This window comes from Tenrec ecaudatus, chromosome 10 (genome assembly GCF_050624435.1).
Source record: "Tenrec ecaudatus isolate mTenEca1 chromosome 10, mTenEca1.hap1, whole genome shotgun sequence".
NCBI lineage: Eukaryota > Metazoa > Chordata > Mammalia > Afrosoricida > Tenrecidae > Tenrec > Tenrec ecaudatus.
Genome location: NC_134539.1, coordinates 64,740,096 through 64,766,751, shown reverse-complemented (window position 1 = coordinate 64,766,751; position 26,656 = coordinate 64,740,096). Strand labels below are relative to the sequence as shown.

The 26,656-nt window shown below is 42.5% G+C and overlaps 2 protein-coding genes across 2 annotated transcripts in view; one reads left to right on the top strand and one right to left on the bottom strand.

The window, feature by feature from the left end:
- The window catches only part of PRUNE2 (prune homolog 2 with BCH domain), a 308,041-nt gene that overhangs the window by 127,603 nt on the left and 153,782 nt on the right, over nucleotides 1-26,656 (bottom strand). The gene's annotated exons all lie outside the window — the stretch shown is intronic.
- LOC142457989 (high mobility group protein B1) lies at nucleotides 19,027-19,673 on the top strand. The gene has a single exon (XM_075559063.1). It carries the CDS (start codon nucleotides 19,118-19,120, stop codon nucleotides 19,664-19,666), a length of 549 nt encoding a protein of 182 aa, XP_075415178.1. The 5' UTR covers nucleotides 19,027-19,117; the 3' UTR covers nucleotides 19,667-19,673.

The following is a 26,656-nucleotide window of genomic DNA, read 5'->3' as shown; positions in this document are numbered from 1 at the left end:
TGCAATCATTGAAGATGCCTACGAGAGGGGGTGGGGTGCTAGGGACTGACAATGCAGGAAGCATCAAAGAAGATGGAAGGAATACACGGGGCCACTGTACCCAAAAGAGCTGGTTGGTGTTCGGCCGTGTCAAGAGGTGGCATGCACTAAATAATCAGTGGTATTGGAGGAGGAAGTCCAAACTGTACTGCAGACACTGGCAAAACCCAAAGCGCTAGGAACACCTGGGACAGCAATGAAAGGCTTCAAAGCAGTACGGCAGGCGCCTGCTCGTCTATGCCATGCACTTTGGTCGGGAGCCACACTTGCGCCCATTCCGAAGAAATGGGATCCAACAGAATGTGAACATCGTTGAACACTATCATTTATACTATGCAGTAAGGAAATTTTGCTGAAGATAATTCAAGGCAGCGTTAGCAGTTCCGGCCAGAAAGTCAGCCCCGAGTCAGAAGTGGGTGTGAAAGGAAGGCTACTGCCATGCCAAATGGATCTTGGCTGAGAGCACAGAGGACCAGATAGACGTTTCCTTACGTTGTTGAAGTGTGTGAACCTCTCACAGACCAAAAGGCAGCTGTACAAATAGGTCAAGGGACTCCTGCGTGGTTAAAATTAGCAAAGGCACGCTTCAGTGTTTCAACCTTTGACCATACGTACCCTCTGTAAACTACAAAAATAATCTGAGATGAAGAATATGGAGAACCTATCCTCAGAAATTGAGGAAGGCTCATTAACAGTCTGTGATTGCAGATGACACAATGTTGTCTGCTGAAAGTGACACGCACTAACACAGTCATGAAGATCAAAGAGTGCAGCTTTCAGTGTGGATTACCTCTCAATGTAAAGAAGATGCAAATCCTCACAGCTGGACCAGTTGAACAGCATCATGGGGAATGGGGAAAGACTGATGTTATCAAGGGACTGGTCCCACCACCAATGGCCCAGGAGGGAGCAGTCAAGAACTCAAGTTAATGCATGTCACTGGGCAACTCTGCTGAAAAATACCTCCTTAAAATATTAAAGAGCAAAGGTGTCATTTGGAGGACGAAGGTGTGCCTGACACAAGCCTTAGTATTTTTAATCACCTCATAGGCACGTAAAAGCTGTCCCAGAAAAAAATGATGAATTTGAATTTTGGTGTTGGTGAAGAATATCCCACATGCCATAGAATGCTAGAGAAAGAACAGATCTGTCTAGGAAGATGTACAACCAGAATATTTGGAGCATGTTGTCAGGAGAGTCCAGTCCCTGGAGAAGGCCATCATGGCTCTTCACAAACAGAGAGGCAGTGAAGAGGAAGCCCATCAAGGAGATGGCCTGACCCAGTGGCTGCAACAATGGGCTCAAACTTAGGCAAGAGTGTTAGGATGGAGCGGGCCTGGGCTGTGTTTTGTTCTATTGTGTTCTAACGTGGCTACACGTTAGAAGTGACTCAACAGCCAGCCCTTAGCAATAAAAACAGCATGCGTCTGTACTTGTTTCTCATTCTCTTCATTGCACACACACACACACACACACACACACACACATATATATATATATATATATATATAGTTTATTTATAGAATATTATTTTCAATGTCTAACTTTAGACATTGTGGGTTAGGCCCTGGGCTGCTAAGAGCAGGGTCAGCAGTTCCAACCCAGCCACCACTCCACATGAGAAAGCTGAGGCTGTCTGTTCCTATGAAGACTGACAGTCCCACAAACTCTACAAAGGGTCACGAGAAGTCAGATTCAACTTGGTGGCAGTTGGATTTGGGGTGGGGTTTTATTTTCGTTTCAGTGATGTGAAATAAAAATGTAGACACATGCAAAGGACTTCGAATGCAGGCTTCTTTTGCCTTTTTATAATCTCCCCATAGATTTTTTATAGCCATTTGCTCACGTACAATATTTTCCTTGAGCCTTTACGAAGTATTGCGTTCACAGAAATCACTCTTTCCGACTCCTCTATCATTAGCTTACTTAAATTGTGTGATCATAATAATTAATACAATTGGTATAAGCTGGTTGGGGAGCAAATGCAGTGGACCCTTAGTAAATGCACAGTTCAATTAAGGGGATTCTAAGCCCCTGTGCATTCCAGCCCCTCTCAGTTAGCTGGGGGCATTCCACTCCGTCAGTAAGCATTGCACAATGGAATACAGGATGCTATTCATTCTGACATTAATGAAGAAGTCAGAGGAGAGAAATTGTACTCTCAGAGGCAAGATACCCAGTCCTATCTCTCCCCTCTTTAAAAATACAGAAATGCTAACTTGGAGTGTCTCGGGCTTAAATAAAAATCCCCTGAGATTCTTGCTGAAATACAGATTCGAATTCAGTGGGTCTGAAGTACGGCCTTAGAAGCTACAGTCCTAGCACGCTCCCAGGTGATGCCTCTGCTCCTAGTGTGTGGCCTACGTTGTCAGAAGCACGTTAATAACCAATGTCGCTCTGTTGTCAGCTGCCACCGAGTCACTTTCAACTCATGCGGGCCTTGATTGAAAGAACAGCGTTCCCCTGGCTGGGTATAGTCCTTCTGGAAGCAGATCACCTGATCTTGCTCCCTTGGAGCCATTGGGCGTGTTTGAACTGCCAACCTTTGGGGTAGCCACCTAGGCATTGAACCCTTGCACTACCAGACTCCTTCTGATGCCACTAGAAGCCATCAAATGGAGAAGGTCCACATGGAAATGAAGTCAAGAAGGGGCCATGCCAGCAGAGAATCAGGAGGGAGAAGGTGAACATACTTAAACCCAAATAATAAACCCAAAGAGCCTAGAACCTACTTGAATCGAGCACAGGATCCCAACACAAGAGAAGACATTGTTTCAGACATTTCTAGAAAAACAAGCTGTTTTTTCCGGTTTCCAGATTTCCAGCACTGACATCCTCAGGTGTCCACAGAGAGGGACCTCTTTGTGGGACCCAGACATACTGTCCCCTGCTTGCATTGGCCTGGAGGGTGGGTAAGCTGCCTTCACAGTCTGATACTCCATGGTTCAATGCTCGATTAACTCATCATTAATAAATGAAAGTCTGTTCTTAAGTTAGGAGTTTTTCAGGGGTGCAGGAAGGTATAGGCACAAGAAATATTTTTTAATTATCAAGCTTACAAAATAGAAGCTAGCACTAAAGTGAAGCAATGCAGACCTCTGACTCTGGAACGAGGCTGACTTCAAAGAGAATCTCCGATACACCACTTACACTCAACTTTGAGTAAGCTGCTTTACACTGAGCCTCAGTTTCTGTACCTGAAAACAGGAATAATAATACTAATAACATATCCATCTTCATTTCAGCAAAAGATTACATGACAGAAGCGTTTGGGTTTTTCTGAATGATAAATATTCATTTTAAAAGAAAAAGATGGACAAACAACAACAAAACCAAATTGTTGAGAACAAACCCATCTGTCAACAATGAGCCACCCCCTCACAGAGAGGTCACAGGGAAGGATGAGTCAGTCAGGGTGTGATTCTCTCACTTCGTGTGGCAAAAATGGAGTTATTCTTGCCTCCAAGTGGTGCTCTAGACGCAGACACATGACCCTTTCCCTGCGGGCTAGACTGAAGCGTGTACACAGGTACAGATCAGACATAAGAGCGCAGGACACACGGACTACAGGAACAGGAATGGGAGGAGCAGCAATACCAGGAGGGCAGGGGGAACTTGGGGAGAAGAGGGGAGGAAGGAGGAACAGATCGCAATGATTAACATATAATCACATCCCCACCCCAACCCCCAAGCCCCTGGGGGATGAACAACAGAAACTGTAAGGGGAAGGGAGACAGCAGTTGTGTAAGATATTAAAATAACAATAATTTATAATTTATCAAGGGGCCACAGGGGGGGCAGGGGGCAGGGAGAAGAGGAGTTGACACCAAGGGTTCAATAGAAAATAAATGCCTAGAAAATAACGATGGCAATATATGTACAAATGTGCTTGATATAATTGATGTATGGATTGTTACACGAGCTGTGAGAACCCTCAGTAAAATGTCTTTAAAAAAATAAAATAAGAAGATGGGTTCAGTTTGTCAGTGGCGTGTGTTTTTGTCTATCAATCCTTCCTTTGGGAGAACTGACTCTCTTCCGTTCCATCGTGATTCTCTCCCTTGGTGTGGCGAATACGGAGTTATTCTCGCCTCCAAGTGGTGCTCTAGGCACAGACACATGACTCAGGCCTGGCCGAGCTCTACCTCACGCTCTGGATCAGCGCCTTCGAGACACTTCAAACGCCTGCCAAGCACAAGACTGTCATCAGAAAAACATCTTGAGATGTGTCTTTAGGCTGATGAAGAGATCATTTCTTTGTGTGGAAAAGCAAAGGCGCCACCTGGAGGACGAAGTGTGCGTCGCCCAAGCCATGGCACTGTTAAGCCTTTGAGGTATGGTGCTTGCAAAAAAAAAAACATTAATTGTATAGTGGATTTCCAGAAAAATGGTTAAACCTGTCTTGGAAGAGGTACAGCTCTTTACAGGCGAGGATGGTGTGGCTTTGTGTCCCTTGCTTTGGGGCCGTTATGCTATCAGGAGGGCCTAGTCTCTGGAGAAGGGCATCATGCTTAGTAAAGAAGACAGGCCCTCAACTAGATGGGCTGACGTAGCTGCAGCAACAATGGGCTCAAACATAGCAATGATTACGAGGATGGTGCCGGATCAGGCCTTATTTTGCTCCGCTTCACATACGATCACTATGAGTTAGAACCGATTCAGTAGCGTGAAACAACAACACTTCCCATTTTAATAAAAGCGAATGACCAGGCCTTTCTTCCAAGATGCTGCTGAGTAGTTTAGAACTACCAACTTTGCATTCGTGATGGAGCACAAACCATATGGCTTACTACAGATCGGGCCAGGAGAAAGGCTACACTTATTGGCTGCTCAGTTCTCACCAAGTCTATATCTCAGCCAAAGCAGTCAAGCTCTTGTCACGGGCAGCTGCATCTCTTCCCAATGAGACAAAACCAGGAAACATGCTCCTGTGTGGGCATGCCGTCAATAGAAAGCAATTGGGACTACTACCTTGTGGTCTTTCCTTATTTACAGGTAAGCATCTGTAAATAAACCTCCATGTTGATGGGCCTGGGAATTACCAAACTTTAGCAGGTGGCCGCCTCCAGCCTCACCCTTTCTTGACAGGGACGCAGATGATCAGTCAAACCAAGCTCCATATTGAATCACTGGCGCCAGTTGACTTCACCGCTGACATCCGTTGAGCAGACATGTAGACGCTGCTGCAGAGCAAGCCCTATAGAACTATTACAGGTCTGATATTCTAAACCTTCACCAGGAGCTGTCTGCTTCAGCAACATAGCCCCAGGTATACATTAACATGCAATAATTCATATTCCACCAAATAAATCCCAGGCAAACAGAGTAATGCAAAAACACATTTCCTGCTGTCAAGAAAATTTCTGGCAAAATTAATCAACCATTCATCCATTCAGGCTCTTTGCATACCCTTTTGTCAAAGAGGGAATACTAAGAGATTTCTTTCCTCTTCCACGCACTCATTTCCATGAATTGAAGAATCCATCAAGCTTGAGTTGATTTATTGAACTGTCTCTTAGCTCAGCAGTACAACTACAGCAAATGAACTGGTAACTTCGCCTTATACCAGCAGTGACTCAATTCAACAATATCAGAATTATTTAACTCTTTGGAATTCCAGACTTAAAATATTCTTGCGTTTGAGTGCTAAGTGGACTCATTTTTCATTCTGTTCCCACACAGTACGTTTGGGGACATGAAACCTTGCATATTTGTATGATTGTTCAGTATTCTAATGGGAATGATCAAGAAGACAGACTCTATGATTTCTTCCTGCAAGAGAGTTTAAAAGCCTGTTCACATTGGATAGTCCTTAAAAAAACAAAAGATTTCTTTAAGACCTACAGCTTGTCTCCAAACACAATGTTTGTTCTAGTGGTTAAATCCTAACATTACTATCTCATGGCCAGTCACACTAGTTTAAAGCATGGGAAGCCAACCAATGCTTTTTTTAATATTTATTATTGTCATCCTACCAGGTGAGAAGGATCACTACAAGGGGTAGTTAAGGCATAAACATCGCAAAGAAACCAAGCAGGCTATTAAAACGTGAGTTTTATCGCCAAACCCCATCCACTGAACCCCACAGAGCCCATTTATCACACACCAGCTTTGCATTTTTCTTTGTAAAGATATACGACCTTTGCCTATTAGATTTCATTAACGGGGCACCATACAAGGCGCCTTTGCACATGGCAGGCTAGAAAGCCCAACATCCTCGCCCGAAGGATTTGTGGGAACCAGCTCATCTTCAATCTTTGTCCCTGGGAGGCACTTTTAACACCTGCCAACCACAGCACTATCATCAGAAAAACATTTAGAGATTTATCTTCAGGCTGGTAATTATAAGAGATAATTTGTTTGGAGTATGGATAAAGTTGGTCTAGCATAAACAAACTAGAGGCTCAAATTACATGACGAACATCATTAACTATTGATTTAACCACTGCGGGTCTGTAAGCTCACTGGCACTCTCCGAAGATGGCAGGGTCCTCAGCAGCAATGTCGGCCTCTAGATTCCTGACAGGAGAGGGGGTTTCAGAGTATGCTCAGAATCATCTGCCCTTCGACGTTTGAGGATAGGGTGCTTGGGATTCTGACTGTGAAGGACTGTAGATCGCCTAATAGCCTCCATATTTTAGAACTGAAGATACTTTGGGAAGATATGTTTATAGGGATGAAATCAAAGGCAACACTGGATTTCCTAAGTCCTTTCCAGATACACGATGATCTCAGAACCTCACAATCCATTTACGAAGAGAGAAAAACTGGGTTTTGAGCTCTAGTTTGAAAGGAGTCAGACGGAAAGAGATAGAGAGGAACAAAGGGAACAGGACGCTCAACCAAGCTACTCTACACTTGGTTTCCTGAAAACAGTCCACCATTCTCCTCCTGAGGGTCAGTAATCACCTCCAGTGTGCCTCTGGGAATCAAAGGGGGAAAGCCCATCGCCTTGTTGTCTGTAAGAAGATACGTGTAAGTAGGGAGGTAAGATATGACTTTGCATACAATCCTAAACCACAGAAACAAAGCAGGGAGCCAAGAGTAAGAGAAGAATCCCATGAATTCTCCAGTTTATATATATATGCACACATCTGCTTGTGTGTATGTGTGTGTGTGCATGCACACACACTTCAAAAAGTTCATGGACAATTTTGTATCCTTTGAATTTTATTTTTCCTCTGTTTGAAGCTCCATTGTATGTGTGAGAATGTGAGAATAAATTTTACAGAACAAGGACAGGGTTTGGTTTGGATACCAACTGTATCAACTATAGAATTTCCCAGATGGTGCACACAGTAAATGTTCTTGACTGCTAGCCCAAAGGTTCAAGGTTCAGGTCTATCCAGAAGAACCTTGGAAGAAAGTCCTCTCAAACTACTGTTTTAAAAAAGCATTTGAAAATCCTATCAAATACAATTCTACTCAGAGACACATGGTGTCACTGTGAGTCACAGTTGACTCAACCGACACCAACTGGCGTCACTGGTAGAGCAATGGCAGATGCGCGGGATTCAGTAGCAACAGATTATTGGCTGCACCAAATCCACAGCAAGCTCTCAATAAATGACGTCATTCACATTCTTTTCGCCAACAATCATAATGGCCCCAAGAGGAATGGGATGATAAACTCCACTAAGTATTTCCCAAAGAACTCCACAATTTCCTATCAGGATTCCCTGAGGCTTGGTATGCTTTGCAATTCAGATTTTTTTTTTTTTTTGGTTTGGATCTGAGAAAGCTAAAATGGCACTTCCATGGTATATTGCGCACAACCCTCACACAAAAGTAGGGCAGCTCCCTAAACCATGCAAACAATTATGTAGCCAAATATCTACATGAGAATAAAGACAAAAACATCAGATCAGAGGTTTTTGTCAAATATATATTTTTTAAACCCAGGGTAATATGAACTTGGGGGTATCAATATTGCTGCTGACAGATTGTGGACCTGGGCTGATTCTCAATAAAATCTTAAGTATTTCATAAACAAGACTTGATGAGAGCAAACAGGGACCACTTCAAATCTAGAGTTCCACATCAGAAGGTCCTCTGTTGGACTACTACCATGAATCAATTCAAAGAAAGAGCCAAAGGCAATGAAGGAAACACATCAACATCAATTCTGCTCATTAATTTAAATGGGGGACTGTGTAGAGTTTACATTTACTCTCAAAATTAAAAACATTTAGTGATTTCCAAGAGGAAAGATTTACCAGCTCAAGAAAAATTTTTAAATCTTTTGCATTTTACACTTAAATAAGGGTTTATAATTAAAGGAAATTTTAAAATGTATATTGAGTTAAAAATCTCTCTTACCTGGGGATCAAGGTAAATCCCTATATATCCTCTAATCATCTATTGGTCTATTCAAGCTTTTAGAAAGCTTACTTCTATTTAAAGAATTTTTCTAGCTCACATATTACTTATTTATATCTGTTATCCCTGCATTCTTGTAAATAATGAGCTCATAACTTCATTGGAGCCCTAGTGGTGTCGTTGGTACACGTGGGCTGGTAACTTGAAGGTCAACTGATTGAAACAACCTCCTGCTCCCCAGGAGAAAGATGAGGCTTTCTACTCCTGAAGTGCTGCAGTAGCAGAAACCCACAGGGTCAGTTCTGCCCTGTCCTTCCTAGAGGTTGCTATGAGTCATATGTGAATGGACGTTGTCAGCGATTTGGTTTTTTGGTTTGTTAACGCCATAGCAAATAAATTGTTTCCTAGAACTGGGGCCATATTAAGGCGTGGAGCTGGTTTTTAATAAAAATTAATGGCTTTGCTTATACTCATAAGAACTTTTAAAGTATTTTATTTATGCTTACAAGGCAGAAAATCAATCAAAAGACATTGTTCACTCCCATATAAATATGGGCTATAGATGAATTACAGTTATAATGTGTACTAATTTCCCTATTGAGTTTTTAAATCAAATACATAAAGAGTTCTCAATCATTATATTACAATGCTATTTTTCTTTATATGATTCTCTCTTGAATTTCCTGAATTTAAAAATCTAAAAACCTTCTTGGGTGAAAGTTTACAGAGAAAATTGGTTTTCTATTCAACAATGTGTACACATTTTGCTTTATGACATTGACTGCGATCCTCACACTCTTTCTACTTCTTCCCTGTGTTGCCCGATTCCCTTGATGTTGCCCTTTGGCTTTTGGTTCGTTCTGAGGAGTGCAAGCTGCCCTGACGTTACTGTTCACCTGATAGGCGTTGATGGTTTGGCTGAGAGTCGAGCTATGGTGGTGAGTCCACACAAGGCTTGAAGGATGACTAAACACCATAGTCTTGGGGTCCCACCCGTCCCTATCAGACCAGGAATCCTAGTCGAGTTTTTAAGATTTTGAGCTCTGCTGCACATTTTCTCCACCCTATCCTAGAGCTGCTATGTGCTCTCTCAGAGTTGTCGGTCATGGTAGCTGGGCACCATCTAGTTCTCCTAGTTTCAGGGTCATGAAAATTGAGGTTCACTAGTCCTTTGGACTAATTGTTTCCTTGCAGATTTAATTGTCTCCACACTTTCTGACAAGAGTTGGACTTTTGTTGGTTGCTCACTAACTGTTAAGATCCCAGTAGCCACTTACCAAAGTAGCATTGGTGAATAATTGTTGAGATCTTAAAACCCTGTCTTTGTGGACTACGTTATGTCAATTGACATGGATGGATCCAGAGAATATAGTCTTGAGTCTGAAGTCCAGTTCTCACTACAATAGCTAAGAAGTATTCATGACTGTCTCCTGTATGCATTATGATATGGAATTCTAAGAGCCACAATTCAATTCCAATTCATAGCAATCCTATAGGACTGAGGAGAACTGCCCTCTAGGATTTCCAAGGTTGTAAATCTTTATGAAAGCAGATTGCCAGATCTTTCTACCATGGAACAGATGGTGAGTTTGAACTGCTGACCTTTTAGTTAGCAACTGAGCCCTTCACCACTGTGGCACTAGTGTCCGAGGAAGCATGTAGAGGAATTTAATATATGGCAAGGTGGTGGTGGATCAAACATAGTAAGAAATGGGTGTTTTGACTGATGTCATGTTCAAATAATTGGGATGTAGCTGAAGGAATAATGCAAAAAAAATTCCAGATGGATTAAAGATCTAAATATAAAAAGTTTAATATTAAACATTTTGAAGACCATAAAGACTATTTATGTAATATTTTGGTAGGAAGGATTGTTTAAGAACACCAAATCCTCATAAGGTCATGAAATGAAACAGATATGTAATTAAAGAATAAATATTAAAATATTTATGAAATATTATACAAATATTATATTTACATCATAAATCATAAGTATGTGTATGTTAATAAACACAGAGTTGCTATGAGCTTGTATATGTTAACACCATATACAGGATTACCATGAGTTGGCATGAGATTTAATGGCAGTGAGATTTAATTTTTTTGGTTTGTGCGTTAACATAAACTAGACCAGTCGCTGTGAAGTCAGTTACAATGCAAGTCAAAGTCCAGAAGATTCCTTGTGTGCCAGCATAAAACTGCTCCACGGGGTTTCCCAACGCTGATTTTCCAGCAGTGGATCACCAGGCTTTGCTGCTGAGACACCTATGATCAGCTCACCAAAGTTTGGCTAGCAGTTGAGCAAATTATCTGTTTGCACCACTGGGGAACAAAGCTGAAAGATAACTGATGAACCAAAAAAAGTATCTGCAATGCAAATGGCAACCCAATATTAATCTGTAATATACAAATAATTGATCACTAAGGTAAAAAAAGCCACAGGTAACCAAACAGCCGAATTAAGCAATGGCAAGAAGGTACAAATTTGCCATCGAGAGTAGGAAATGAGCAGATGCTTAGAGAACATACGAAAACAAAGTCGGTCTCTCAAGTAATCAGGAACTGAGTGGCACAAGCACAAAGGGATCATAGTTTCACTGTTATGCGTCTAAAACCCTAAAGAAAAAAAAATCTCAAGCGGTTGAGAATACAGGAAACTTTGAGTTCTCTCAAATACATCAGGTGTGAATTATAGTACAATGCTGTAAATAAATTTGACATGGCTAACATAATCAACAAATCACCATTCTGTATGGTAAAAGGAGCTCTTGAAAAGTGGAGATATCGTACATATGAGAGCAATTAATCCATTATTGTTTGCAGTGGCAAAAAATTGGATAACACTTTGTCTCTCTTCGTGGGACATTAATGTCCCACCCAAACAAAACACAGAATACTGTGTTGCTATAAAAAGAGCTAGTGCTTTACCCGGGGAGAGATCTATGATACACTAGTAAAAGTAAATGGCAAATGATGATATACAATCCTATTGTTGAGTTAAGAGATTGCATTGTCCATAATGCTTTATGTTTTTTTCCACATATATGTATCTCCATTGTATAATCATAGCGCTTGTGAGCATTAGTTATTACAGGAGGAGGGAATCAAGATAAGATAATTTGCTAAATATTTCTTTGTATAGCGCTGTTTTACTTTTCATAATTATGCAAGCATGCATTGTCTTGTAATCTCAAAGGTAAGAAAGGGGGGATGAGGGGACAATAAGTAGTGCAATGGGTTTGTCTTTGCTTCCTCTGTGCAGAGTCTGGGTAATGTGCTCAAGTTTGTCTAAGTGCAGTAAGAAGCACGTGGGGTTATGAGAGTTAAGTGAGGGGCCTTTAGCAACTCATTTGTTAAACAGTCAGTTGCTTATGAACGAAATGCAAGTCATTATCTCCCCGGACAAGAAAAACTACCACAGATGCGTCTCCTATGCCAAGTTCAGGGGTGGGGTTATTATAATCATTTGTTCAATTGACAAATATCCTTGCAAGATATACACTGGGTAAATCAAAAATTCCCAGGTCCACCTGAAAGCGTGGATTGAAGCTAAACCACAGGGGAGTGACTAGGGGAATGTCTTTCCACAATAAAAGGTGGACGACGGAAGATGTCCATCAATGGGCATCATTGAGGATGGGGTGCCAATAAAGGTCCCACACACGGAGATTCCCCAGGTGGGAATTTTGTCTTCCCCAAGGATAGAAGTTGTCTGCTCTGGCCCAAATTCCACGACCCCATACACGTGGTCCCACGTGTCACCTTTCTTACAAACCAGTTGCTGAACCTACCACTCTAATTCATAGTAACCCAGGTGTGTTAGAAAAAAACTGTTCCACTGGGTTTTCGAGGGTTACTTTTTCCTAAGGTCAGACCTTTCTTCCACTCTGCCTCCAAATGGACTCAAACCTCCAACTTCTCCACTAGCCGTCACATATGCTAACCCCATTTGCACCACCAAGGAACTGCCTTTTCTTGAAAACAAAAACAAAGTCACTGTCACTGAGTCAACTCTAGCTCACAGACACACTATAGCACAGGGTAGAACTAACTGCTGTGAGTTTCCAAGACTGTAATTCTTTTGGGGAGTAGAAAGTACCATTTTTCTCCCACAGAATGGCTGGTGGTTTCAAATTCCTGACCTTGTGAGTAGCCGCCTTGTATAGTCAGCCTTAAACCTAAGCTGCCTCTATACCCTTCCCACTCTCAACTCTGAGGGTGACAATGAAATTACCTCTCTGAGACTGATAATCTGGATCATAATGAAAATTACCTGCTATTGCCCTCTGAGTACCTTCAATGTTGTGACTTCCTTTTTCAACCCAACCTTGCACTCATTAGGAAATCCTGTCTAATTCTCCTTGAGAAGAAACTGCTTACTGTGACCAACAAGCCACTTCTTCAATGATTTCTGCCCTTGACCTGTCTTCTACCTCCCAGTAAAGGGGAAGAAGACCATGATGAGGACATCTTGCTCTTATCCGCCAGCATCTTTCCATTCCTCCTGCTGAGAGCAGATCCATCTAATTGGCCACAGGCACAGATGTGGTCCAAACTGACGCATCATAGTATCTTCTCCCTGCTGCCCCTGGTGACTGGCTAAGAGAGGGGGCTTGTATTCCTACACACATCACTCTGTGTCCTCCTGAGCTTCTAGAGAAAAGTTGATTTCTCCTTTGACGGTGAAACTTTCGTGTATGTGTCGACAGCTGTGGCCAGAGTAGAAGAGTACAGCGGCCCCCAGCAAGGAAGCAGAGTTAGGAGGTACAAAAGAGCCCATGTGGGTAGGAGGAGTCTGAGATACCCTGACTCATTCATTCCATTACCCAGGACCTAGGCAGGGCTCCTAGACAAGGGCAGATAACCGCCAAGTGCGAGAGCCCACTGCCCTCCATTAAGACGCGAAGGGTTTCCCAAGCAGCACCAAATACAGATGGCAACAAATTCTGTTTAGGACAATCCTTCCATTTGAGGATAACTCTTTGTCTTCCTTAATTCCCACTTTTCTGCTTCTGTTTTGTTCCACTCTTTTTGGAGGTGGTGTCCTAGTCATTCTGGGTGATAGTCAGGCAATTTCCAATCACCAAAGAGATCTTCAAGATTGTGAGATGAAATCTGGATACTCAAGGAAGTAGAAACCAAGTCATTGAGACGAAAGATAATTTATGTACAAAATTTTGTTATTTAATCAACCCTTAAGGACCTACCATGTTTGGGGATAGAGTCAAACTTCTAGATACAAATTTGAAGATGAGGATGCTGACTCCTACAACCTTTCAAAAGGCTGGAGGAAACAGACTGGTAGGACAACCAGGTAATCTAGTGGGAGGCAGATACACCTAAGGAGGAGCATTCAACACTGACGTAAAGGCTACGCGAAAGACAGGAGATCGGTGGTTGCCTAGAGATAGAACCTGGGGAGAGGGGAACAGAGAGCAACTGCTAGTGGGTACAAAGGTTCCTTTGGTTGATGGTGAAAATGCTCTCGAGTTAGAGTAGAGTGATGATTGCACAAGTCTCTTCTGCTGGCTATCAAGTCGACTCCAACTCCTGGCGATCCCGTGCGTTTGTCCCTGGGTGGTGTAAATAGTAAACATGCTTGACTGATAACCAGAGGTTGGGCATTTTGCCTACCCAGTGGGGCCTCAGTTGAGAGGCCTGGTGATCTACTTCTGAAATACCAGCCATTTGAAAGCCTCCTGAAGTACAATGCTACGCCAACACACACGGGGTTACACAACTCCATAAATACACTAGAATCCATTGAATCACTTGATGTACACAGGTGAACTTGAGGGTATGTAAATCGTGCTTCATTTAAGCAGTTAGAAATCTGACCTGGACTGTCAAAGTGGGCTTCCTGGAAGCTGGACAACGAACAGCATTAGAAAAGGTAAATGTGTCTAGCTTGATTGGAGGAAGGCATCACGTAGAACCATGTGACCCATGGCATAGAAGCGGGGAGGGATCGCAGGTGGAGCTGAAAACTCTCCATCATAGGAACCCCCTCTGAGTAGTGCAAGGAAAGTGGAGTTGGCCTGGGTATAAGAATCACAAATTAGATGCTCCGGTGCCAGGAAAGCAGTTTTACTTTAACTGGAAAGTCACGGGATGATTTGAAGGGAGCGTGGAATGATTAGATTCGCGCTTTACGGCATTCATCAGTACTGTGTTAAGGTCGGACTGAAGGCGACGTGGATCCGAGGTCAGAAAGGCAGTCTCACACAGATGGTCTGGTGAGAGCAGGGCCACAGGGAATGCTGGGGCTGGGACTCACTTCACAGTCCAGTCCACGACCCTCTCACAAAGCCTTTTTTTTCCTTTGGAGATAAGTTAGAGTTGACCGAAATAAGAGAGTCATTCCCTGGTTTGCAGCAAGGCCCTAATGGGTTAGGAGCAACTTGGATGGCTTTCACAGGCAGAACTCGTTTTGTTGTATTATGCTTTGGTTAACTTCACAGACAGCACAAGTTGTGTCTTTTTTTTTAGTAAGCCTAGGTCAAGCAAATCTATTTGCACTATTTTTTTCTAATAGCATGTGCCGATTACATATCTCCTATGTCCCATTCTCATCGTTCAAATGTTTCAATAATGCCATTGCACACTTAATAGACTACAGTACAGTGAACATAACTTTTACATGCATCAGAAAACAAACACTTCATGTGACTCACCATATTGTGACATGTGATCTGGAGCCAGCCTGCAAAATCTTTGAGGTATGTTGGGAAGGAAACAAGGAGGTAGTGAAGTAAGGAAGTGGCAATGGGGAGAAGGGGACACATTCCTGTTTGCATTATTCGGTTTGAGATGTTTGTATGATGGGTCCTTATATGTCTAGAGCTCAACAGAAGGTCACATAAAATACCGTTTAGAAAATTGCTAACACGCATCCAAAATATAGTATGCAGAACTATGGGCTGAGGTTGAGTCTCTGCTGCAAAATGGAAAAGACTTGGGAATTCACTGTCATTTCGCAAGCTATACTAGGGCATCATACACAAAGAAAGCCAAAGACCGCTCCGTACATGACTACAGGGAAAGCAGTGGCGGCTTGTAGAAGGGGAGTCTTTCGGTCCCGAAGGCTGAGGACTAAAAGGGTATAAGTGCTGTTGGGTAAGCGGGTTCCGGGAGATGGACCCCTGAGGGAAATGGGGACTAGAGTGAACTCATGGTTTATAGCATGCCATTCTCTCTATTTAACAGAGAGATACTCATCTACTCTGGGTCAGGATACCAGACTTGGAACTCTCTGTATGGTCTTTCTTTTTGTTTTCTTTTGGTGTCTGTTTAAGATAGGCATGATAAGCAAGCCCAAGGAGACAGCAATGGGACCAACGGTTCTGGGGGACATGGGAGGGGAGAAGGTAGGGGTGAGGGGTGGAGCAGTGAGCCATTAATGACAGGGACAGGTGAAGAGCAAGGGTACTAAAATTGATGGTGAGGAATGTATAGCATTCCTGGTTGTGTTTGATCCATTGAAATGTATCTGAGAGAAATTACTGAGAGGTTAAAGATAGGTAAACATGATGGTGGGGGAGGAGGAAAGAAAAATGAAGAATATGAAAGTAAAAATTATATAGGCATAAATACAGATAGGTATATATGTAAATATATAAAGTTAGGTATATTTGTCCATATGTATATTTGGACAAATATACCTATTTATATGTATGTATATACAAAGCCATATCTATCTATCTATCATCTATCTATCTATCCACAAAAAGGAAGCAGGTGGACTTTGGGCCTTAATTCAAATCTGACCTCAGTACAAGAATTGTTGGTTGTAATAATGAGGCACTATATGATACTCACTTTCCTGACACAATCACTGAAGACAAAGTGAGTGTATAAGTAAATGTGGTGAAGAAAGCTGATGGTGTCTGACTATTAAAAGATATAGCATCTGGGGTCTTAAAGACTTGAAATTAGACAAGTAACCATCGGCAATGTAGCAAGGAAGCAACAAAGCCGACATGGAAAAGCACACCAGCCTGTGTGATCATGAGGGGCAATGGGAGTAGGTATCAGAAGTTCAAAAACAAACAATAAATTTGACATAAAGAAGTGAGGACAAAGTAGAGACCCCATATCCACCTTATAAGATGATAGGACAGCCCTTTGCAGAAGGGCCACACAGAAGGGTGACATATCCAGGGGGTGGTACAGCACTGATGAAACATATAACTACCCTCTAGTCCTTTAATTTTTCTTCCCTTACCATATGGTCTTTGCTTTACCTCGTTAATTCTGTTAGACCTGCATAGGTCCATTTGTATAATTTCGATCGTTCAATGCATGAAAACCAAGCTAAATAACCCTGCAGAAACAGTAACAGGAGTAATGATTCCCAGAGGATATGGGAAGGGAATGGGGAAGTGGGGGGGGGGAGGGCGGGATTGATAGCAATGATGACTGCGTAACCTCACACAAGGGAAACGAATGACAGAATTGCAGGTGAATGGATACATTGGGTGATGCATGATATGGCAAACAATAATATATAATATAATAAGGCTATCGGGGGTATGATGGGGAGGGAAGAGGGGAATAAAGGGGAGTTGATATCGAGGAGTTAAAGAAGAAAAAGAAAATGTTGAAACTGATAGTGGCAGCAATTGTACAATTATGCTTGATCTAATTGACTTACAAATTGTTACACTATCTGAAAGAGCTTCCAATTAAATGATTGAAAAAAGTACAGGAAAGAAAGAAATCCAAATGGACATCAGAAGAGACTCTGAAATGGCTTCTTGAATATAGAATACTTAAAGTGAATGGAAGAGCAGGTTAAAGAGCAAGTTGATAAGACAAGTTATTAAAATGAAATGTGAAAAGACCTGGAATTAGAACAATAAAAGGAAAGAACATGCTCAGCATTTCTCAAGCTGGAAGAACTGAAGAAATATTCAAGCTTTGAATTTCAAAATTCAAGGATTCTATGGACAAACTATTGACTGAATGAGCCATTAAGCTTTAAGAGAAGATTGAAGGAACACATTTTATCAAAAAGAATTGATTAATGTTCAGCCATTTCAGAAGGCAGCATGCAACCAAGAACCAAAAATACTCAGGAATGAAGCCCAAGCTGTACTAAAGTTATTGGGAAAAAAACCCCAAAATAAACAAAACAAATACCAAGGCTATAGTAATGGAGAAGTTTTAACTAATGAATGCAATGCTGGAAATGGTCACTATTCCATGTCTAGGAATTTGGAAGATCAGATCAATCAGCTAGAAGGGATTCATATTTGTATGCATTACAAATCACATCATTAAAAATGGTTGCTACAGTATATCGATAGGGAATTTTCGGAAGTTCAAGCGGGATTCAGAAAAGAGCCTGGAATGAGAAATATCATTGCTGATGCCAGATGAGTCGTGACTGAAAGCAGAACATGTCAGGAAGATGTTTATCTGTGTTTCATTGACTGCGTAGGCATTTAACGGTGTGGATCATAACAAATGTGGAAAATCTAGAGCAGAATGGGAATTCCAGGACTTAGTGTGCTCATGCAGAACTTATACAGAGAGGCTGTGGGGAAGACAGAACAGGGAAGAGTGTGTGGCTGGAAGTCAGGAGAAGTGTCTGTCAAGCCTGTATCCTTTCCATCTGTATGCAGAGTGAGTCATCTGAAAAGCTGGAACATGAAGACATCAGGATTGGAGGAAGATTCTTCAATAACCTTTGATAATATGTCCTTGCTGAAAGGGAGGAGAACATGATTGGTGAAGCTCAAAGCTTGCAGCTTTGAATATGGATTGGTGTTCAATGTAAAGAAAACAACATACCTAACACCCTGATCAACAGACAACATCATGCCAAACTGGGGAAATCTGACATTGTCAAGGATCACATTTCACTCAGAGTGACAGCCAATGCCTACGGAAGCAACCGTCAAGAAATCAAATGAGGTGGTGGCAGAGGGTGGAGGGATTGGATGACATTAGGAAAATTAAAAATGTTAAAAAGCAAAACTGTCACTTGTAGATTAAGGTGCTCCTGACCCAAGCCATGGCACCTACAATCACCTCATATGCATGTGAAAGCTAGCCAATGAACAACTTTGAATGATAACTTTGAATTATTGTGTTGTTGAAGAATATGAAATATAACATGAATTGCCAGAAGAACCAACAAATCTACCATGGTAGAAGAACAACTAGAATATTCCTTAGGACAGAGGTTGACAAGCCTACACCTTATGTTCTCTAGACAAATTATCAAGAGCGATTAGCCCCTAGAGCCGGACATCATTCTCGACAAAGCAGAAGGTCGCCTGCAAACAGGGAGATGCTCAAAGAGGTGGGTTGATGCAACCATTGGCTGCAACAACTGTGAGGATGGTGTCCGACGGGCAGCAGTTTGTTCAGTTGTGCATTGGTTGCTATGAGTCAGAACCAACCTAATGGCAATAAGTTTAGGTTTGCGTGTGGGGTGCGGAGGGGTTGAAGATAAGGTGGCTATCAGTAGGAACGGCCTCCATGACACTTAGCAACAATAAAAAGGACTAGGAGACAAGTGCTGTATGATTATAGTTTAGGTGAATAAAGTATTAATGCTCAACATAAGGCCCCTGCTGTATCAATTTGCTAAACTTTTTAGTTCTATACATAAACCGACTAATCTAGACTTGTCATATTGAAAATGGAGAAGCTGAGTACATTGAGCTCCATAGAGACAGCGCCGGGCCAGGCTGAGCCGGACGGCACTGGGCGACTCTGTGCCTCGCGGACGAAATAAAAAGATAACAACATGGGCAAAGGCGATCCTAAGAAGCCGAGAGGCAAAATGTCATCCTGTGCATTTTTTGTGCAAACTTGCCGGGAGGAGCACAAGAAGAAGCATCCGGATGCCTCTGTCAACTTCTCAGAGTTTTCTAAGAAGTGCTCAGAGAGGTGGAAGACCATGTCTGCTAAAGAGAAGGGGAAATTTGAAGACATGGCTAAGGCGGACAAGGCCCGTTATGAGAGAGAAATGAAAACTTATATCCCTCCTAAAGGGGAGACAAAAAAGAAGTTCAAGGATCCCAATGCACCCAAGAGGCCTCCTTCGGCCTTTTTCTTGTTTTGCTCTGAGTATCGCCCCAAAATCAAAGGCGAGCACCCTGGCCTGTCCATCGGGGACGTTGCGAAGAAGTTGGGAGAGATGTGGTACAACACTGCGGCCGATGACAAGCAGCCTTATGAGAAGAAGTCCGCCAAGCTGAAGGAGAAATATGAAAAGGATATTGCCGCGTACCGGGCTAAAGGGAAGCCTGACGCTGCCAAAAAGGGAGTCGTCAAGGCTGAGAAAAGCAAGTAAAAGAAGGAGGAGGACGAAGACGAGGAGGAAGATGAAGAGAAGGAGGAGGACGAGGAAGATGAGGATGAAGAAGATGATGATGATGAATAAGTTGGTTCTGGCGTAGTTTTTTTTCTTGTCTATAAAGTATTTAACCCCCCTGTACACAACTCACTCCTTTTAAAGAAAAATAATTGAAATGTAAAAAAAAAAAAAAAAGAAAATGGAGAAGCTGAACTTTGCTGGTGCCTCACAGAGCCTGTTCTCTGGCTCTCTGCTAAACAGTCTGGATGGATAGAAACAGCTGTGCTTTGCAGGAATGCGAGATAATCTTCACTGGCAGATGGAACTCCCTTCCCTGGGGAACACACACACACACACACACACACACACACACACACACACACACACACTGCATGCACGCACGCAAACACAAACACATACTTACACGCAGGAACCTTAGTAGAGTCAATAACATTGATATTCACCAATTAAGTTACTGAAATTTGGAGTTTGGAAAAAGGCCTAAAATTAAAATTATATTCAACTTAGTGCCTACTTCAGGGTCTAATCCCCTCACAGATTAGTTTCACTTAGTTGCCTTGAAACTAAAGGCTGTTCTATATGATGGTCCTGAAGGAAGGAGTCCAAGCTGCACTGAAAGCATCCATGAAAATCGAGGCTCCAGGAATTGATGGACTACTACTGAAGTGTTTCAGCAGACAGACGCAGTGCTGGAAGCCCCCCTCATGGGTGCCGAAATGTGCAAGGCAGGTACCTGGCCAACACACTGGGAGAGATCCATATTTGTGCCCCTTCCAAAGAGAGGTTAGCCAACAGAATGCAGAAATTACTGAGCAATACCATTAATATCACATGGAACTATTTTTTTTTTCTGAAGATAATTTTAAAACTTATTACAGCAGTACATTGACAGGGAGCTGCCAGAAATCCAAATCCGATTTAGAAGAGATTGTTCATGTCAGATGGCTCCGGGCTGAGAGCAGAGAATCCCAGAAAAGTGTTTACGTGTTTTTGTCGACTATGAAACGTATTCTACTGCGTATATCATAACAGATTATGAGTAACACTGAGAAGAACGGGAATTTTAGAACACCTCATGGGACTTAGGAGGAACCTACATGCAGATCCAAAGAACAAGGGATGGTGCGTGGTTTTAAACCAGGAAAGGGTGCGTCAAGGTTGGATGGTTTCACCATACTTTAAATTTAAAAAAATCTGTATGCTGCACAAATAATCTGAGAAAGTGAACTACATGAAGAAGACCCCAGGATTGGAGGCAGACTTATGAAAGCCTGCCTGCCGCATACAGAGATACGACCTTGCTGGCTGAGAGCGGGGAGGACCTGAACTAATTTCAAAGTCATCAGTTAGCATCAGTTGCAACTCAACATAAAGAAAACCAAAACCCTCACAACTGGACCACTAGGCAAGATCATGATGAATGGAGGAGCTTAAGGTTGTCAAACATTTCATTTTCCTGGGATCCACAATCAGCACGCATGGAAACAGCAGTGAAGAAGTCAAGCAATGGATTGCATTGGGCAGATTTACTGTACACAGCCTCTTTAACGTGGCAGGAGCAAAGATGTCGCTGTGAGCATTAAGGTGCATCCGTCCCAAGTCATGGCATTTTCAATCACCTGATAGGCACGAGAAAGTGGGACAAGGAATAAGCCAGGCCAAAGAAGAACGGATGGTGTAGGTGAAGAATACTGAATGTGCATAGACTGCCAAAGGAACACAGAAACCTGCGTGGGAAGAAGCCCAAGCCAAGAGCTCCTTCCAACAGAGGCTGACAAGCCCTCAGCCCACACACCTGGCCATGTCGTCAGGTAAGGCCTCTCCTGGAAACGGTCGTCAGGCCTGTGGAAGCAGACGGGCAGGGGAAGGAGTAGCAGGGCAGTAAGGTGGACCGACACCGTGGCTACAATAGGCTCAAGTATGACAATCGTGAGGGTGGCAGAGGACTGGACAACATGTCATTCTGTACATAGGGTCAGTATGACCCATATGGCCTTACACACCTTCCCTAAGAGGGGGAGAGAATAAGGCGCCCTCCTGGTGCCGTGGTGGAGTTTGGTCTGTGGAAAGATCCCATCATCAGCTTCACAGGGAACGACGTCTGCTTCTATGAAGGTAATGACCTTGGCAACCTCATGGAAATGGTTCTACTCTGTCCCACGGTGTCTCGAGGAGTTGGAATTGGCATGGTGGCATTTTTTAAAAGATAAGACCGATGGGTTCTTCACGTTGCTGTTGAGTCAGTTCAGAGTCCCGCAATCCAGGTGTGCAGAGTAGAACTTTTCCACAGGATTGTCCACCTGGTGGTGCATTTGAACCACCAATCTTTCCATTTGGAGCCCAGAATTTAGCCATTTGCACTTCCTAAGGACTCATAAATGAAATCATTTTCCAATTGAAATGAGAGAATAAGTTGAATACACCTTGAGCCTGGTCCTAAAACCTCCATGGGTCAATCGTCCATCCAGTGTGGTATTTCCATCAACTTCGCTCTATCGAGTGGTTATGAAACCCGGGGTCAGGCACTTCTAAAGATGGGAAGCTCTTGACCCCTGAGACTGCTCATGCCACCCCTGGGTAGATCTGCTAGAGAATTTCCCCCTAAATGGAGCCAATGATTGTCTCCTTGAAAAAATTCTACTGGATTTCAGTCTCTAGAATAAGAGGCTGACAATCACCAAGAGTGTTTACAACATGACAGGAACACTGCGAGCATAGTCCATGGACTAACTAACTCATTCCATCTTCAAAATAATTCTTTTAGATGGATCAATATTACTATCATTTCCACTCCACAGGTTTGGACGAAAGAGGCACAGAGGAGTTAAGTAACTCTAGCCACATGCTTGGAAAGTGATGAATCAGGGTTTGCACTCAGGCACGTTGGCTCGAGGGCACAAGTTCGATACTCTAATCACCTGAAGATTGAGTGGTAGATCAAGCCGTTGGACACGATCATTAGGCATTCCTCTGGTAATTCCAGTCGGGAAAAGACAACCTTTATTTTAGCATCATCTGCTAATGAGACATGTAAAGCTGTCTGTTAAATTCTAAAAATCTCTAAAGAAAATGTTACTGCATGAATGATTGCATGTCTCTAAAAGTTAAAGCATGGTGAAATATACATGTGCGTAACATGAACTCTGCCATCCTAACAAATGTTGAGTGTATACGTTAGTCACATTAATCACCACTACCTTGAACACTTTTCATTGGCCCAAGAAAATATTAATTTTTAAATGCTTTTCATGGACACCAGAAAATATTAACTTTTAAAAGATGTGATTTTTTTGTTTTATTGTGGTAAAAATATATATAGAACAAAACACTTGAAGGACAATACATTTAAAGGTATAATTCGGTGACAATGATTTTTATCATCATGTGTGCAACCATATCCATTATCCATCCCCAGATTATCCCACTGCACTAACAGTGGCCCCGAGCAGGGACACCCAGCATCTCCTCTCTGCCACTCTTGGCAGCCACTGATCAACTGTCATTGGTATCTGAGTGCATGTGCCTCTCACGGGCGTGTCACGTAAGTCAGATCCCACAGCACTGTCCTTCATAAACTTCCAAAGTCCATTCATGTTGTAGCATGTACCAAGACTTCCTTTATCTTTGTGGTGGGGTAAAGCCAGACCACGTTTTGTTTATTCGCTCATCTGTCTTCCTCCTTTAAAAGACCAGCTTTGTCTTATTTCCTGAGCAATTAGATTATGATGTACCCGGATGTAGTTTTCTTCGTGTTTCTAATACTTGATTTCTGTTGGATCTGGGAGTTTATCATTTTCCCGCAGCTAATGAGAGATTTTGTAAGCACATGTGCCGAAAGGAAATACTTGTAATTTGCAATCGTCTTTCTTTTGGGGCAGCTTTCAGATAAACTGTGCAGCAAGCGAAGGGGAAGCCCATTCCCACCAGGGGTTCTCCGAGTCTTTCCAGCTGCATTCACTAAATCGGCCCTGGCGGCACAATAGTGGAGAGGCGGCCGTTTGAACCCGGCCGTCACTCTGAGGGCGAAAGAGGGCACTTCGCTTCTGTAAGGATTACATCCTTGGAAACCCGACAGGGTCGTTTTGTTTTATCCCACAGGGTCATGATGAGTCACAATTGATTTGATGGCACACAACAGTAACAGGTATTACAATTGATGAACCAATATTGATACATGACTATTGACTAAACTGCACAGTTTACTCTGGGTCCCCTTTGTCCCCAATGAGTTTAGACAAATGGATGTTTATCCACAATCATAGTACTATGTAGAACAGCTTCACTAACCCCAAAATGCTCTCTGCCGTCCCTCTTAGTTTGCTGGGCTGTGCTTTGTGCATAGGTGTGATGCTGGCAGCCTTGGAAGCCAGCATCTAAAATACCATTTGAGTCACCCATGGTAGACAGATTTCAGAGGAACTTCCAGACTAAGGACAGACTAGGAAGAAAGGCCTGGTGATCAACTTCTGAAAATTAGCCAAGGGAAACGCTGTGGATCAAAATGGAATCTTGCCGAAGGTGAGTCTCTAGGCTGAAATGCATTCAAACTGCAGTGGCCGAAATGATGGATTCAAGCATAACAATGGTTGTGAAGAGCCTGGGGGCCCAGGCAACATTTTATTCAGTTGTACACGGGCAGCAAGGTGTTGAAATGAACTTGACAGCAAAATGCCAGGGAAAGGCTTTTTAAAGATGTAAAACTACATGTCGATTTAATGTATTCTACATATTCCACAGGGTATTTCCCTACGGATGTACCTTTGTATCTTGACTCACACTGGCGTCCCAGGAACTTCGAGCAAGCCGTAACCATGACCGCTCTCCTTCTTAGAGAAAACTCCCTGGAATCGGTTTGCTTTGCTCACCAGCCAGATGGCGCTGTTTCCCCATTCTTCCCAGAGGCCCCGGTGTAGTTTGTGCGCCTAAAGTCAGGATTCGCTTTTAAACCCAAGGTTTGAATGATTGTTTTTCAAAGTTTTATTAGATGATATCTAATGCTTTGTGTCCTCAGGGCAGTGTGACCCCCCCCCCCCAGAGACCCCCTGGGGCCTGGAAAGGGTACTAAAATGAGGAAAGTGGGAAAGCGGAGCAACTTCAGCATGTGAGCATTTGTCCTGGAAACAAAGTCGCTGTTTCTTCTGGAAGCTGTCCTGGTGCCACATCCCTCACCCCCTCCCCTATCCCCCTCATTGACCCGGAAACAGTGAATTGCAGAATCCGAAGCATTACTCAGGGCTGGAATTAGCCGGGCAAACTAAGTGTGTAATCTATATTAATCTCCTAGTATGTCACTGCTGCATAAATTCCGTGACAAACTTTAGGAAGAAATGCTATTCAGAGCAAATGATGCATCAAATCCAAACAGGCCATCAAGATTGCTAATGGATTTTAATAGCAGCTATTACAGCATAATAGTATTTTCCCAACAGCTGTTTGTTGATACAATTCTTGGCTTATAGGACCTTTATGTCCAATCCCAAGAGATGGCTCACCATTCATTTATAATCATTTGGTTCCACCTACGAACGACTGCTATTTTATTTGCATTTAGAGACTGTAGATGGTCCAAAGATTTGACCCACTCCCACCTCATTCAGTGAAACCAGCAGTGAATATTACAAGCTAGATTAATTAGTTAATATTTAGATGTACTAACCACTGCCAGAATAAATATCGTCAACTGGCAAACTCATGGACAAGGCTTTTCTGATTGCTTGATTACATTCTGAATAATGTGAATTCTTGAAAAAGGTTTGTTTACTTTTATGTAAATGAGTGACGGACTTAAGCAGGGATTAAGAGAAGAATGTGTAGAAACTAAAGGAACCATGGGCCAGTCTAAATATTTCTGCTGGGGATGACGAACATTGGAGAATGCCAATAAATCATGTCCAATGTGAAGAGCCTGGCCAACACAATTGTGATCGCCCAGGGGGAGGAGACTGTACTAAAAAAACCAGCGCTTGCTTTCTTTTCTGAATAATATATTGTTGTCGTTAAGGTAAGTGTTCACATAGAAGATTTGGCTCCGATTTAGCAATTTTATACATACTTTTCATAACATGCCGGCACTCTCATTATTTCTACCCTGTTGGTGTGTTTCCATCAGCTCCCCTGGTCCTCCATGCCTCCTCATCTTTGCTTTAGGGCTAATAGTAACCACTTGGTCTCCTATAATTTGTTATTCAAATAGAGTTGAGTATTTTGAAAGTGAACATAATTGATTATTTAAGGGCAGACAGTTGGAACTGTTTATTTTATAAGTCAGTTTATTATTTGAATGGACGATGACCTCCAAAAGTGGTTCAATTACGAGTCCAAAGGATATTTGGGGTAGTAGTCTGGGGGGGGGGGTGCCTCTAGCCTCTATTAACCTAATAAGTCTGGCTTTTTAGGCTTTTGAGTTTTCTTCTACAATCTTCTTCTGTCCTACCCAGAACCTTCAGTATGTGTCTGGTCAGAGTAGTCCGTAGTAGGTGTTGGGCACCATCTAGTTTTCTGGTCTCAGACTGTATGATTCCATACATGACTCCTGCGGGTCGCTAGTCCTGTGGACTAATTTCTTCTTTGAGTCTTCGGCATCTTTCATTCGTTTTTTGTTTCAGATAAGTAGAGACCATTAATCAGATACTGAATAGCCACTCACAAGCTTTTAAGTCCCTAGATGCTATTTACTATCTAGGATGTCAGAACATTATCTTTATGATGATGTGGTATCAATAATCCCAGTCCACAGTTGTTTGGATATGCTGAGAACTTCCCAAACCATGTCTTCTGTGTGCTTTACTATAATATGAATCCTGTACTTTGTTTCTCAGGGAATGGTCAAAAGATTACAGTTTTTAAAGCAATTCATTTTGGATTCATGAAAAGTGACCTAAGGAACTCATTTGAAATGTGGAATCCTAGACTCTACTTCAGAGATTTGAGGCAGGGTCCTGAAATTCACATTTCAATAAGCATCCA